Source organism: Homalodisca vitripennis, chromosome 5 (assembly GCF_021130785.1).
Source record: "Homalodisca vitripennis isolate AUS2020 chromosome 5, UT_GWSS_2.1, whole genome shotgun sequence".
NCBI classification, from domain to species: domain Eukaryota; kingdom Metazoa; phylum Arthropoda; class Insecta; order Hemiptera; family Cicadellidae; genus Homalodisca; species Homalodisca vitripennis.
Genome location: NC_060211.1, coordinates 960,726 through 976,597, shown reverse-complemented (window position 1 = coordinate 976,597; position 15,872 = coordinate 960,726). Strand labels below are relative to the sequence as shown.

The 15,872-nt window shown below is 32.7% G+C and overlaps 2 protein-coding genes across 2 annotated transcripts in view; one reads left to right on the top strand and one right to left on the bottom strand.

The window, feature by feature from the left end:
* LOC124361715 (esterase OVCA2) overlaps positions 1 to 9,227 on the bottom strand; it is a 50,476-nt gene extending 41,249 nt beyond the window's left edge. Inside the window, exons 1-2 of the mRNA XM_046815640.1 lie at positions 8,698 to 9,227; positions 4,017 to 4,209 (exon numbers count right to left, since the gene is read on the bottom strand). Of these exons, the coding sequence (XP_046671596.1) occupies positions 4,017 to 4,209; positions 8,698 to 8,721 (217 nt within the window). The 5' untranslated portion in view covers positions 8,722 to 9,227. The remainder of the gene's footprint in view (positions 1 to 4,016; positions 4,210 to 8,697) is intronic.
* LOC124361714 (centrobin-like) overlaps positions 1 to 15,872 on the top strand; it is a 127,882-nt gene that overhangs the window by 13,668 nt on the left and 98,342 nt on the right. The gene's annotated exons all lie outside the window — the stretch shown is intronic.

Here is a 15,872-nt window from a genome sequence, read left to right as displayed (position 1 = left end):
CTATTAATAATGTGTTTTCTGAAGCTGGTTGGAGTGGTGTTGAAGGCAACGTAGATGACAGCGCGATGTCGGGGCCGAGTGTGGTAAAGGCAGGAGCAAAGTCAGGCGGTGGTGTGGCGGGTGCGGGTGATACAGAAGCAGCAGGCTGCTGCAGCGACTATGACAGTGTACGTATGGTTACTGGATGCACGCCGCTGTGTTTATCATTGCACACAGTCACTTTAGTCATGTTTATATCTGATTTTATTGATGCGCCACAATTATGGCCTAAACATTGCCAAGAACTTTATCCAGATTTTAATACTCTATGTAGTCTGTATCTGTAATTGTTGAATAATATACATGGTTAGCCAGTTTTGGTTTTTTTCTATAGAAAACATCATCCAGTCGTAAAATAAATATATTTACATCTTTATTACAGATTAAATATAGATATTATAGATTTTATTAATTACATAAATAAGACATCTTTTCTTAGATAAAAAAAACATTTTATTATGTTTTATAGTGGAATAATTTTTAAAGTGCTATTTCTCATGAGAAGCTAAAAAAATATATACTGTAAATAAATATTTTATTATTGTACTATTAAAATTGAATTACAATTAAATATACAGGTATGATTTGTTTTATAGTTTTTATGAAGGAAAATTATTTTTCTGCTAACTTATTCTAAATGAAATTTAATTTATTCAAAGCTCAGTGATAGCCTGTGTATTTTATAAACTTTACAGTTTTGTGGATAATAAAATAATGTTTGGTATATGAGTACAATTTTAGTTGTACATTTTAATGTATAAGTTGTTTTGAGTAAATATTTTTCAAGTGCTATTTTGCATACAAAACCGGAAAAATGTTCAAAATATTTTGGTAAGAACCATTTTTGGAATTTCTTTTAATATAATAAATTATCAGTATATGCATGTTTTAACTAAACCATTTATGTGTAAAGAAAATAAAATAAAAATTAAGAAGCTATCAAAAATGGTTTTGATTTTATGGATAGTACAATGTTACTGTCTTTAATTGAGATGCACAGAAAGTTTTCTGATAAAAATTTTGAAATCTTTAAAAATAGGTTGAGCAATGAATTATGGTTGGAGGTGTACAATGCAACAGTAGACACTAAATACAATGTTTTTATAAAATATTTATGTACTGCTTTGATATAAGTTTTCCATTAGTCAAGACCAGAGTAAATTTAAGTAAAGGCAAATTAATGGCAAAATTATGACCTTAAAAAAGAAAAAAAAAAAACAAATTATGAACTTAAGTCAAATCATCAGATTAACGAAAGATACAACACAAAATAAGCTATTCTGAAAACATTTGCAAATCTATACATAGAAAATAATAATGATCCAAAAATTATCAGAATATTAATGTAATTTCTTTCTGCACAAAACAAAATAGGAATAAAAACCCATGCCAAATATAACAATAGAAAATGTAATAATTTCTCAGTTAACAAAAACCAAATTTCTAGGATTACTTTTGGATGGGAACCTAACTTGTGATGAGCAAATTTTGGCTTTGCAAAAAAAGATCTCTTCCGGATTATTTGCTCTTAATCCATGTCCAAATATTGCTCAATAGAAATTAAAAAAAACCATTTACTAAGCCCACATACATTCTCATATAACCTTTGGTATTGCGTTGTATGAAGCCACTAGTAATAAACATCTGCAAAGCATTCTGCAACTTCAAAAAAATACAATTAGAATAATACTAAATTTAAATTAGTATTCTGGAAAGATTAGAATTCGGGATTCTCTGAAAGATTACTTTTCTAAATTGGGAATTCTATCTGTTTATGGAATGTATATACTTGAAACAGTAATGATGGTTAGATCAAATGTTTACAAATTACTTCAATTAGGGTCAAGTCACGACTACTTTATTCGAAATAGAAACCAATTGGCAGTACGTAAACACTTGTTGGAATTTCATTACAAGAAACCAATCTCGGCAGGAATTAAGTTTATAAATGAAATTCCAAAAGACTTACTCAGTATAGATAAAAATTTATTGTTTAAAAAACACCTTAAAATATTTTTAACCAATAAAGCTTTATATTCATTTGAAGAATTTATGGAAACATAGAAATATTTTAAATAAAATTTTACTGATGCCGTTCTTTATATGTACGAGGGCCATCCGGAAAGTAGTACCCGTTTGTGAAATAAAGACACAGAAGTAAATATTAACAAATATAAACATTTTTATTGAAAAGAGCATACCTTAAACTACTTCTCCCCATAATCTCCAAGCAAATTTAAGCATTTGTCATAACGTGTGACGAGTTTTTGTATTCCAGCGTCATATTCCTCCGCCGCCAGCCGATTGAAATACGTAGTCACGCCTTCTTTAAGTTCTTCATCGCTGTCAAATCTTTTTCCCGCCAAAAACTCTAAGTTTTGTAAAGAGATGAAAATCTGAAGGGGCCAAGTCCGGGCTATACGGTGGATGGTCAAAAATTTCCCAATTGAATTGCTGCAGAAGTTGTTGTGTTATCCCCGCTGTATGAGGCCTGGCATTGTCATGGAGGAGAATGACGCCATCAGACAATAGACCTCTCCGTCGATTTTGTATTGCCCGCCGTAATTTCTTTAATGTTTCACAATACGCATTAGCGTTAATAGTGTCTCCACGGGCCATAAAATCAATAAGCAGTACACCACGTCGATCCCAGAAAATGGTTGCCATAAGTTTCCTGGTGGACAGAACAGTCTTGAATTTTTTTTGTTTCTTTGGTGAATGAGTATGATGCCACTCCATTGACTGTCGTTTACTCTCAGGTGAAGCATAACAAACCCACGTTTCATCACCAGTAACTATGCGATTCAAGAACGTGTCTGCTTCATCAGAATAACGTTCCAAAAATGTGAATGCAGCAGCCATACGCTTGGTTTTGTGCTCATCTGTAAGCATGCGAGGGACCTACCTTGCACAAATTTTTGAATAATGCAGATGGTCTTTGACAATTTCATGAAAAATTGTTCGAGAAACATTAGGGAAATGTTCACAGATGTCATCAATTGTGATGCGCCGATCGTTCCTCACGAATTCGTCTACTGACCTCAGCAGTTGATCTGTAATGACAGATGGTCTCCCTGAACGCTTATCATCATGTGTGTTCCCCCTACCCAAGTTGAAATTACGACACCAGCGCCGAACAGATGACTCTTCCATCACATTGTCTCCATACACTTCCTTTAATTGGCGATGAATATCACAAGGTCGAACGTTTCTTGCGCTGAGAAATTTTATTACAGCCCTCACTTCACAACTGGCGGCGTTTTCAATTTTTTTAAACATTATGAACTGCCACAGAAACAACACAGGCAATGCTAGCGTCACGGAACTTGTAACAGAGAAGGCAGACAAGCCACTGAAACAATCTGACCTTGACCGGCGGCTACTCGCGTTGTCAGCGCCTCACGCGGCGGAAACAGGTACTACTTTCCGGATGGCCCTCGTATAATTTTAAATGTAATTGTACAAATTATATGAATAAAGTTGTTTTGAATTTGAATTTAAATTAACAAAATTGCTCAAATAGGCTTGGCATTCTTCAGCAGTAACTTGAGAGAAATCTTTGGCATTTATTGGACAAACTTATTTCTTATGTTCCAGCACTAAAAGGGTTCCAGCCCTCTGGTTTCCTTTCAGAACGAATAAATCTTTCACCTTTTACAAAAAGGGTTAAATTCCAATATTGTCAATACCATACAATAAATAAATGATATTTATAAAAATAAGGGGACTGGAACAAACAATTTGAAAATAAAAGAAAAAATGTATTGAGCATCCGATAAAGTTCAACCCATACTTCCTCCCTTGTAATTTCTGAACGGTTGAGGATTTTCTAAACTCTGAACGGTTGAGGATTTTTAAACTCATTTGGAACTATGTATTTCAATCACTGAAGAAAGTTTTAAATGAGTTCTAAAACTTGTACTCACCCTAATACTCTTTCTTTACTAAATAATTGTGTTAGAATTAAATCTACTTACCTGTACAAATATTGTCAGATCTGTTTGGAAGGTATGCCGAATCAAGTGTGCCTTCTTGTGAATTAGATCCATTTAGTAGATGAGGAGCATCTATAAAATGAAAATCTGCGTATTTCTTTAGAGGTTTCCGAAAAGAGCCAATTTTCTTCTTGAAAATATCTTTGTTTTGATGGTATCCATGGAGGCACAATATCTGAAAACCAGCAAATAATCTGATATGATTGGTTGTCTTATCAGGAATATAGAATATAGTTATAGGTTACACACCAGAAAGAGTGTGTGTGTGTGTGCGCGCGTGCACGCGCATGTACATGTACAATGCAGTTAAAACCTTTATTAGCTCAGTGGCATAATTAGGACATGTGTATGAGGGGATGAATCTGATTGAAGACCAGACCACACCAGAGGTTATGTAACAAATCTGAATAAGTAAATTGGATAGGCCTAATTCAAATAAAAAATAACGATAATGTATTTATAACGAATATATCAAAATCGGCATGTACGTTTTTGAGGTACGGCTATCCATAGATTGGTTTTTGTCAGCAGATAGCCTGTTAAATCGGTGTGGCTCAGAAAATAGACACGGCCTAATAATTAGGGCTGTATTGTAGTATAATAGGTAGGTAGGGTACGATAAGCGGACCCGGTTTTTTATATCAAAGAATGTAATCATCGATACCTAATATTCAAATCTCAAATCCTAGACTATCAATCGATATAAAAGTATCTATAGTCCGCAATAACAAACATATTTTTTAAATTAAAATGTGAATTTAATATTAACGGTGATCAAACAAATTATTATAACCGAAATTAGGAAAACTGAAGACAACCATATTTGCTCCTCTCACAGTTAGATTTGTTTCTTTCCCACAAATTTCACATAATGGGTTTTTCGGTATGAGTCCTACATGTTGAAGCCACGAAAAACGTTTCTTATCATCTTTCAAAGCAATGTTGTGTAGTTTACTAAAATTGACTGCCATTTTTAATAATCAAATGTTACTTATGTAAAATTGAAATATTACCATACATGTATTATTTGAAAGTGTTTACAGCTGTTGATAGATTATTTAAGTTAATTGTTCAAAATAATTAATTAGTATCGATGGTTATGATTAAGTACTATTGTTTGCCAATTTCGATATAAAACACCGGGTCCGCTTATCGTACCCTACCCTCCTAATAGGTAATGTATTGAATGAGTATATAAAGTTTTATTAAAATCGGCTTGTACGTTTTTGAGGTAGGCCTATAGCCATTCACAGATTTTGTTTTTCATTATTTGACATGTAAAATCAATAAATCTCTGAAAATAGGCATGGCCTTTTTTTGCATTTGGCCTACGAACACTTTGTTCATGAAAACCGATATTTTTAGTTTTAGAATGCTAGTTAAATAGATGCTATAGATTTTTTTTGTATTTGTTCTTTTTGTTTTCAAATAATAAAAATAATTTAGTTTTGTTAATTGAACTGGTTCAAGAACTATGTTAGTGGTAAGTAGTTCAGGAACTAGGTCAGAAGTATTTCATGATCCAGGTTAGGATTTGTGTCAGAGGACTACCTAGTTCTTCCTATAGATGGAATTATAGGCAGTTTCACACTATTTAGCAGACAATCAATGTGATTGTTTTTGTACTGCAGTGAAAACATGTGTTAATATTTCACAAGCGACTGAAGATCCCATGGATGCTAAAAATTATAAATTGGCCAAGATCAATTACAAGAGTGCTCTAAAACAAGCTAAATTTCATGCTAACCAAGAATTTATTCAGTCCTTAAGCAAAACTTGCAAAGCTGCGTGGCAAATTATAAAACATGAGACTCAACCGAAACAACAACAACATGCTACTCCGGATGCTGATTCTTTCAACGAATACTTCATTTCGGTAGTGGATGAAATCCGAGAGAAAATCCCCGCAGCAAATACAAAGCCAGATGAGCTCCTAGAGGTGTAACACTTACCCTCACATCAGCCTGGCAGCCTATAGAGTATAGTGATATTGTGAAAGTAATTTTAAAGTTAAAAAGTTCCAAAAGCTGTGATATTTATAATGTTTCAAATAATTTAGTGAAATTGGTGTGCAGTGGAGTGAATTTCCCTCTCACCATGTGCCTAAATGCAATTTCAATGCTTAAAGAGGGAATCTTTCCTAGTAAATTAAAAGTGTCAAAGGTTGTGCCAATCTTTAAGAAGGGTGATCATAGAAGTGTTAAATCGTACAGGCCTATCTCTCTGGTACCCGTTTTTTCTAAAGTCTTTGAAGCCATCATTAAAACCCAGGTTAACTTATATTTTGAAACAAATAATCTCTTTAGTTGTAGTCAGTTTGGATTTAGAGCCGGAATGTCGGCAACCGATGCGGTTGGGGGACTTGTTTCGGGCGTCTTGGCTGGTTTCGATGCAGGCTTTGACACCTGCGCAGTTCTATGCGACCTCTCCAAGGCCTTCGACTGTGACGATCACGACATCCTGTTGAGAAAACTTAAATACTATGGTGTAACAGGCATTCAAAATTCTTTGTTTAAATCCTACCTCAGTTATCGGCAACAAAACATTTTTACTAATGGCAATCTTTCCAAATCTTCTGAGGTAAAGTTTGGCGTGCCACAGGGATCAGTTCTGGACCCTACTTTATTTCTAATTATGGTTAACGATCTTGAGTACAATGTGAGTTATAAATCAGTAATGTTTGCTGATGATGTCACATTTTTTCCAACAGTAAATAATCAGAATGAAAGAGAGCTTAAACTAAGATGTATGATTAATGAAGCAGATGAATGGTATAAATCAAATGTTCTGTTGTTGAATTTAGAAAAAACTCGAAATATGGTTTTCTCCTTAAGACTTCAAGCTGATTGTAATGATAATGTGGTTAATTAATTAGGTATCACTCTGGATTCAAAGTTGACCTGGCATTCTCATATAAATAACGTATGTAAAAGATTGAGCAGGGTCATATATCTCTTGTACCATTTGAGGCACTGTGTACACAAACACTATCTTAGAATGGTTTACTTTGCCCTTTTTCAAGGTGTAATTACATATGGACTATTATTATGGGGTAACTGTAGCAGTATAAATGAAGTATTGATTATTCAAAAGAAAGCAGTCAGAATTCTCAACAACGTCCATTGTCTTGAGCACTGTAGACCCTTCTTTATTTGCAGTAAAATACTAACTTTTGTAAATCTATACATTTTATCTTGTCTACTTTTTGCAAAAAATAATGTTAATAATTATGTCCTCAATGAGCATGTTCACTCTTATGCTACTAGAAATTCTCACCAAATTCATGTACCTTTTGCTAGGTTAAGTAAAACTAAATTCTCTTATGAAATTGTTAGCATAAGACTATTTAATAGACTACACATTTCTGCTCATTATAGTAGCTTCAATAGTTTTAGGAATATTTTATACAATTGGCTGTTGAACAATCCTTTTTACAAAATTGACGAGTTCTTTAAAAGTGATATATCTAGTCTAGTCTTCCAAAGTTAGTCTGTAGGTAGTTTTATCTGTATATGTTAATTCCTTTTATTTGTATGTATCTGTATGACGTAGCCTATTGCATAAATATGTATTTAATGGCCAAATATATGACTTATGACTTAAGTGCACCTGTCTGGGGAGATACCTTTTCTCCATTTGACAATAATGTAGTTTCTCACTGCTATTCAGGCAATCTTAATAATGTAACATTTCTCTTAAATGTAAGTCTAAACAAAAGTTGGTTTTGTTATTTGTTAATAACATTGTCATATTTATTTTGGGGAGACTCTAATAAGCGACCTATACTCGTTATTTGATTGCTATCATCGAACAATTCGATATGTGATCCAACTTTGATGTATGTAAAATTCGTACACAGAGAGTTATGATAAATCATCGTAACAAGAAGAATCTCGTACATTACAATTTTAAATACACAAATATTTCAATAGCATTACAAAACAATAAAATCAACTATGGCCTAAACTTAGATATCAAAAAAACCTTTCCATATTTATAACTTTCCCAGCGTGATTTCAATAAGTATTCTGTGAAACGGATGGAAAGAATTCTTCCCCACGGGTTACTAGGAGCCGAACCCACATGTTGAAGCTACTTAAACAAATCTCGTCACTTGTAAGAAATATCTTACATATTTCCTCAGATTCACCGCCATTTTCAAAGTCTCAAAATATTAGTTACTTCTTGTTTATTGTTTACATTAAAATTACTCTAACTAATAAGTTGAAATCATATGATAAGTTAAATAAATTGTAATATCAAATTATAATTCCGATAAAAACAATTGAATCATTTGATAACAGCAATCAAATAGAGTGTAGGCCCCTATTAAAGTCTGCCCGTGATTTTACTTTGTTTGAATTAATAAGAAACAATAATATTGAACCAAATTAGTCATAGGCATTTAAGATTGTAATAATCAATATTGTTATTCTATAAAATAAAAACAGGTGGCAATTAATTATCAACTATGAATAAATAAATATCTTTTGCCTATTTAGAAGTAAATAGGTTAAAACATTTAATGGTACCTGGAAAAAGTAAACAAACCATACTAGGCCTATCTAGAAATTAACAGACCATATTGTCAACAAATTAAACTGAACAATAAAAACAAGGCTACTATTGACTTGTTACCACCGAAACTAAAACATAAACTTACCTGCAATCTCTTTTCAACACTCATAGCAAAGTCTGCAAGAATAAAAAAAAATTGCTAATTAATACAAGTCTGGCTTTATAACTGTCAGAAATTCTGTAATGTATGTATGAAATATGTCATACATTATCATTTTTTTTTTATCTTTTTTGCCTGGAGGCTGGCTTTGGGTTACATTATCTTATACAACCTCCATCGTTAATACGGTAGGCTAACTAAATAATATAATTATATAGGTTACGTTGAGACAATGTTTTTTATTATCTACATGCCTTACGGCTGACTTGGAATTACATCATGTAGTCAATTTTCGTTTTAAAAAATTATTGCATTAATTTCATGTACGATTGCCTTCGATCATTATTTCTCGATTAGACTATATGTTTCTTTTTATGATTGTCAGAAATCGACTGATTTTCTTATATAATGTTGCGTTACATCTGGATAATGTTTTTTAGTTCTTTTGAGATATCGTCATCCGGTATTCTTCTGATTTGTTGGAAACATGAGTTCTTTGCATAGTCAAATTGTGAACATTTCATTAGTAGATGATCCGCAGTCCCAATCACTCCTGCAGTGCAATTTCATCACAGAGGAGTGAAATAAAGTTTCATTAGATAGTTAGTCTTGTTCACTGTGACATGTAATATTCTTAGTCTGATTATATTTACTATTTCACTTCTGCTAAGTCTCATATCTTGGTACCATGGCAGTAAAGGACTGATAGGTTGTATACTCCTGTACCACCTGGACTTGGTTGTATTAAGCAACAAGTTGTTTTTTTTTTCTTTAAGTATCTTCCTCTTTTGCAACGGTTTGAGGACACATATAGTGCAGTCATTGAAGCGAAAAATACGGTCTTACCTCCGAATTTTTTTTACTGTGAACCGATTTGCATGAAATTTTGGAATTAGGCTCATCTTACCCTTAACTTCAAAAGTGAAAATGATCTGAACTCCGCCTATTATTTTTAAGGGGTGTAAACAACCCCTTAATGGGAAAATCGACATTGAGCCATTTTATCGCTAGAAAACATGTTTAATAGTAAGTGGTGAAATTTTAAAGTGTTTTATAACACAATTACCTCATATTAAAATCATTTTCAACCCCTTGAACATCTTATAACCCTTGCAAACAACCCCTAAATTGAAAAAATTCACAAAAAAATACTTTGGTATGATATAAAAAGATGTAAGTATAGAGTTAGTAATATTTTATATTTTCTATAATAATTATCAAACTTTTAACCCCCTTTCAACCCTTGAAAACTACCCCTTGATAAAAAAACTGTTAAAAATTGTTTTTGATAAAATGAAAAGGATTTAAATATTACTCCACACTCTCGAAAATGATTATCATATTCTTAAGCTTTTCTACCCTTAAAACTACCCCTAAATTAAAACAGTAAATATATATCATTACATATTATTTAAAAATAATTTAATTTAGAGTAAAAAATTGCCATTTATTGGATAAAATGTTTACAAATTATACAAAATTTACTCAAATGTGTTATATATACATATAAGAAAGTTGGTATGTATTCATGCCTACGTTTCCAAAATATATGAGCCATATTGTGTATATATATACACATTACAATAGTTTTGGGTCTCTATTATACTGCGTACTTTCACATTGCTCCAAATATTCACAGTCCGAAATTTTCAGTTACTAAGTATCAAAAAATATGATAAGTTTTTGACCATAACTCCTTCAATTTTTATGCTATCACAATTTACAAAAAAACATTGTAAAGTTAATTAAGAGAGCTACAACATCCTTCATTGCAGTATATAGTAAAAAACCTTTTTCTCAAACGGTGAAGGGTTAGAGGGCTTAAGAGAGGCTGTGATTGCGCTGCCACGCGCTCTTTAAACAATCATATTTCCGTCAATTTTTGTTTTACTGAAAAATAAAAAAATCCAAATTGTTTGTCAGAAATATACCTACATTTTTCATACCTACACTTTTATTCGTATGTGTCGTCATTTTTGAGATATTATGAAAAAAGGTGGTTTATTAAAATTTTGAAATTTTTTTTAATCGTGACTTTTTTGAAAAACATGTGTCCTGAAGCAGCCAAACTGATACAATCTATTAAACTCTTCATAATAAAGTTTATTCTAGGTGGAATACGATTAATTTTAATTTTGGTGGAAATGGCACTTATGAAACCCATTGATTTAAAAGAAAAAACATTAGATGCTCCTCTTATTTGCAATACAGCTCACTTATTTTACGTGCAAAAGACTTTTAATAGTGCTCATTTTAAAGCTTATTTCAAGCACTATAAAACTTTTTTATTAGAATGCCTAAAATGCATCTGCTCGCCGCTAGATGGCATTGACCACATCGATTAAATTTCAGGCAAAATAAAAAACGGCTTTGATTTTTAATATCTAGCTTAATATTGCACTTAGAATACTTTATAAAAAACAAAATTGTTCATTGTTTTACCTGCTACAATTGTGTGCCTTATAAAATTTTCGATAAAACGTATATTTTTGGAGATATTTGCAAAAAACCGATGAAAAACGTGTAACAATTGCGAATTTTCAATTGCCAATAACTTGAAAAGTATTGGATTTTTCGAAAAACGTTATAGATGATTTTTTTGCTTAAAATTAGGCCTTCTATCGATATCCGAGATTATTTTGAAAAAAATAAATTCACTCCCGAGAAGGGGTGGCAACCACCCCCAGGGTGGTTGCGGAGTTCAAATCATTTTCACTTTTGAAGTTAAGGGTAAGATGAACCTAATTCCAAAATTTTATGCAATTCGGTTCACAGTAAAAAAATTCGGACCAACAATGCTTCAATGACTGCACTAATAATGGAAGGGCCATGTTTTGAACATATATTCCATTAACCACTGCCTCTTTTGCAAGCTTGTCACCCGTTTCATTATATTTCAAACACATATGGCTAGGTATCCACTGAAAGGTTATTCTGTTTTTAAGGTGATTTTTAAGATTCTTAAGCTGATTAAGATTGTAAGGCGATTATAGGAGATGATTTGAGGGCTCCTAAAGCTATCCAAAGTGCTTGGTTTTGAATCTTTTCTATTTTAAACCATCTACGTTCTGAACAGTTCCCAATGAGGAACGATCAGTAATCAAGTTTATATCTAATTAAGCTTTTATAAACTGTAAGTGCGAAATGAGGATTAACACCATTTCTTCCACAGGTCACCTTGATGATATTGAGATCTTGACTGCATTGGTTTGTTAAGTTGTTTATGTGTTCATCAAATTTTAATTGATTATCGATCGTTATACCGTGCATCGTTATACTCTTGACTCAATTGGGGAGTTGTTGACCTTCAACTTTAATATTTACAACATTGTTTATCCTCTTCTTTCTAGATACAACCATAGCTTTGCATTTATTCACACTTAAACTAAGGCTCATATTATTGAACAAGTTATCAATATTTGTGAGTGCAGTCTGCAGACTGGTTACTGGTTAAATGCATTTTAACTAGTACTTGATCAATTTTCTTATTACTTGAGTACAAAGCCACATCATCAGCATATTGTAGGGATATGACTTCTTCAGGCAAACAGTTGTTTATTTTTGTCAAATACAATGAGAATAACAATAGGCTCAAAGTGTTTCCCTAAGGCAGACCTCTACACGTCATTCTAAATACGATGCCTTGGTTTAAAACTAAATTAAGTTATCTATCCACAAGCCACTTTTGACAATAATTGATAAACTTTTTGGGAACACCATAAATGTACATTTTTCTATACAGATAGAGTTAATTTACACTATCATATGCACATGATATGTCTAGACTTACTAACATTAATGTTTCGTTAAAAGTTTGAGCAGTTTCCATATCCAGTATTATGTTTAGTAGACAGTCGGCGCATCCTTTGTTTCTCCTAAATCCATACTGAGTTGTGGGAATCAGATTTGACGATGTCTGTTACACAATATTCTCTTTTTTGTATAGTTATAGTATACCACGGTGCCAGCTGAAGCTAACAAAAGTGAGATAGTAAAATATAAACATGTCTTTAATTATAATTAATAATTTTCTACTTATCTTGGTACATTTTTGGCACCGACCTAGGTGTGTCCATAAAGCCCCAAGGTATATCTCAATCGACTAAATTTAATTTAAAATAAGTGGCTTGTTTCTTTGATTGTATTAGTTACCCATATATAAATAGGCTCATTTACCAAGGACAATACTTTTTATGGTGCTTTTTTATTTTCTATCATCTTTCTGTACTCTTAAAAATGTTTTCAATAAATTTCCTTATTTCATATATTTTCAATGGTTATGCTAACTTTTACAGAGTTTTGTAACGCTTAATCGATGGAGGTAAAATTTTGCTTTGCAAAACCCGATTAAGAAGGTTACATTTACATTTATCTTAACGAAATGTAAGTTTTCTGAATACTCAGCGTACCAAGGTTCGTTGATTGTGCGCTTCTTGTGGTTGTCACTTAATCCCAAAATATCCTAAAAGGTAAGGAAGGATTCTACAGGAAGATTGTCTATTGACTCAGTCTTAAGTCAGCATAGAATCATCCTCTATCATTCAGCAAATTGCTGTAAGACTCATAATTGTCCTGACAATCTAAAAACTGGTTCTGGAATATACCTGTCTTAATTTTAACTTCGGACCCAACGGACGTCAGAGGGGTAGTTCCCAACTGTCGTTGGCTAGGAAGTAGGTAGTAACGGATAAGCGGGAGTATAGGTTTCTAAAGCTAGTTGGTTAGGAATATCGGATTGGTGTACTAACTATCGTTGGTGGGAATATCGGTTCGGTTTCTAAACTGGCGTTGGTGAGGAACCGGGTGAGTTCGGATAAAGAGGTGTGTGGACTCCCAACGGTCGTCGTAGGAAATATTGGATCGGTTTCCCAACCGATAGGAATTTTCCCAACTATTGGATCGGTTAGTTAGGAAGCCGGTAATTTCCGGATGAGTGTGTATTCCCAACGATAGTCAGTGGTAATATTGGATCGGTTTTCCGACTGGCTTTGGTTAGGAAGCGGTTTGGATAAACAGGTGAGTTTGGTTAAACGAGTGTGTGGTAAATGAAATAGGTTACCGTAAAAACCGTTAATTAGCCTGAAAGTCGTAAATGGTTAACCTATAAAAAAAAATCGTACATTGTAAAACTACATGTACCGCCTAAATAATAAAATTAAGCCCCTTACTAATATTTTAAAACTAGCCTACTGTAATTTTCTGAGACCGGAGTCTGCAAGGAAGGGCTTAGTTTATAGACCAGACGCACGTCTGCAGGATGTCGTTCTCTACAGGGCTGGGTAAACAAGTAGGATAAGCAAGTATACAGTAGGCACAGGCATAAAATGTACTACAGCTAAATAAATGTGACAATTCAAGCGACTACATGGTGAATAACAGTTAATTATTCAAGGAGCTTGGAAACAAAACTTGGGATAGAAATCAGCTAATTAGAAATCGAGAAATAATAAAATCTTAGAATTAAAAAGTGGCTTCAAAAACAAAAGTTGAGGGAAATAAGTTCAGCAACCGATACATCCCTTACAGTGAAAGCCCAAAATCGCTTGGACCTCATGACTCTGGCTTCTAAAGGAACACACAAAATTATCTCAGTTGTTTCAGCATAAACAGCTCGCAGGAAATAATCAGAACATTCAAATGATTAATGTTTCTATCTGGAGTTTTAGGATTTGTAGCATATTAAATTCCGTTTGCGGGATGAGGATTTTTCGTCTGATAACTGTATAAAGTTTCTTGGCATTTAGATTGACAATAAATTAAGCTTCCACGATCATATTGAGCTCGTCTGTAAGGACCTAAGCTCAAGCATTTTCGTTATAAGAAACCTATCAAAGTTTGTTGATACCAGAGTAAACTTGGGTGCTTACTATGGGCTGATCTACCTCTTTTCACATATTATTTGGGGATCTGAAAGTGTATGCAAAAATTCGTTTTCAAACTCCAGAAAATATCGTTAAGAGCGGTTTTTTGGGAACCCTGTCAAACTTCATGTAGGTCACCTTTTAGGGAGGGGAAAGTTCTAACATTCCCATCGATTTATATCTTAAATGCGAAATATTTGTTCACAAAAACATCCACTTTTTCAAATCACATAATCCCCAACATCGCTACAATCTACTTCACTCCAATATAATTACCATTCCTGCCCATAAAACAAGGTTTTTGAAAGACATTTACTAGTCAGCGGCATTAAACTCAATAATGCTCTCCCAGACTCTATGAAAATAAAAACAATTCTTTTTTGAGAGGCAGGTCAAGCGGCATTTGGTACAGCGAGCTTATTATGTTGTCAGGGACTTTTTTGAGTGCTCTGGTCAGAGTATTTTAATCTCAGATGAAAGGCCACCTATGCTATAGTTTATTTTGGCATTAACAAAAACTTTAGTGCAATTTTAAGTAGTCTGACTGTTTTTTAATATTTTATTTTATTCGGTTATTTTGAATCACCTCATGTAAATAAATATTACATATTATTGTTAGCGCTATTTTGTAGTGTGATTCTGTCTGCCAACAAAGAATTTCTGATTGGCCAAAATTAAAGCAAAGAAAATAAGAAAGCCATTGTAAGGTGTTAAAAATAATTAATTTAGTTTTAACAAGTTACGGTTGAACAAATTTACAATAAATGCGGATACTAACATCAAGATAAATAATAAAAATGGAAAGAAGTACCGGAACTGACCGATAGAATATGTAACTATGTGAATATGTGACCGAATTATGAGACTACTTATTTTAACGGGCTGTGAATACATATCTTGAAAAAGTACGTTTTTAATTAAATTATTAAATGGCACTTCACATATTACAATTCTCACTGGCTTCTAAATATTATGGTAATAAGCATGTATACATTTTCATTATTATTGTGTCTCTGTATTGTTTTCTAATTTTGTAAGCACCATTTTCACTACAATCTTGTGTTTTCAAAATAATTATTTCCTAGTCATTGTCATTATATTCTAAATATGAAATTATGGGTTTGTAATAACTTCAATAAGAATTGTGGAATAAGGCCTTGCTAAATATATTATAAACACAGCGTCTATTGTTGTTCCACATCTCGATGTAGTTATGTTTTTATCGTTTGACATTGTTAAATTTTAGTTATCTTTTAAAAAGTCAATTAATGGTTTTCACGTTAATTCAGCAAAATTTGT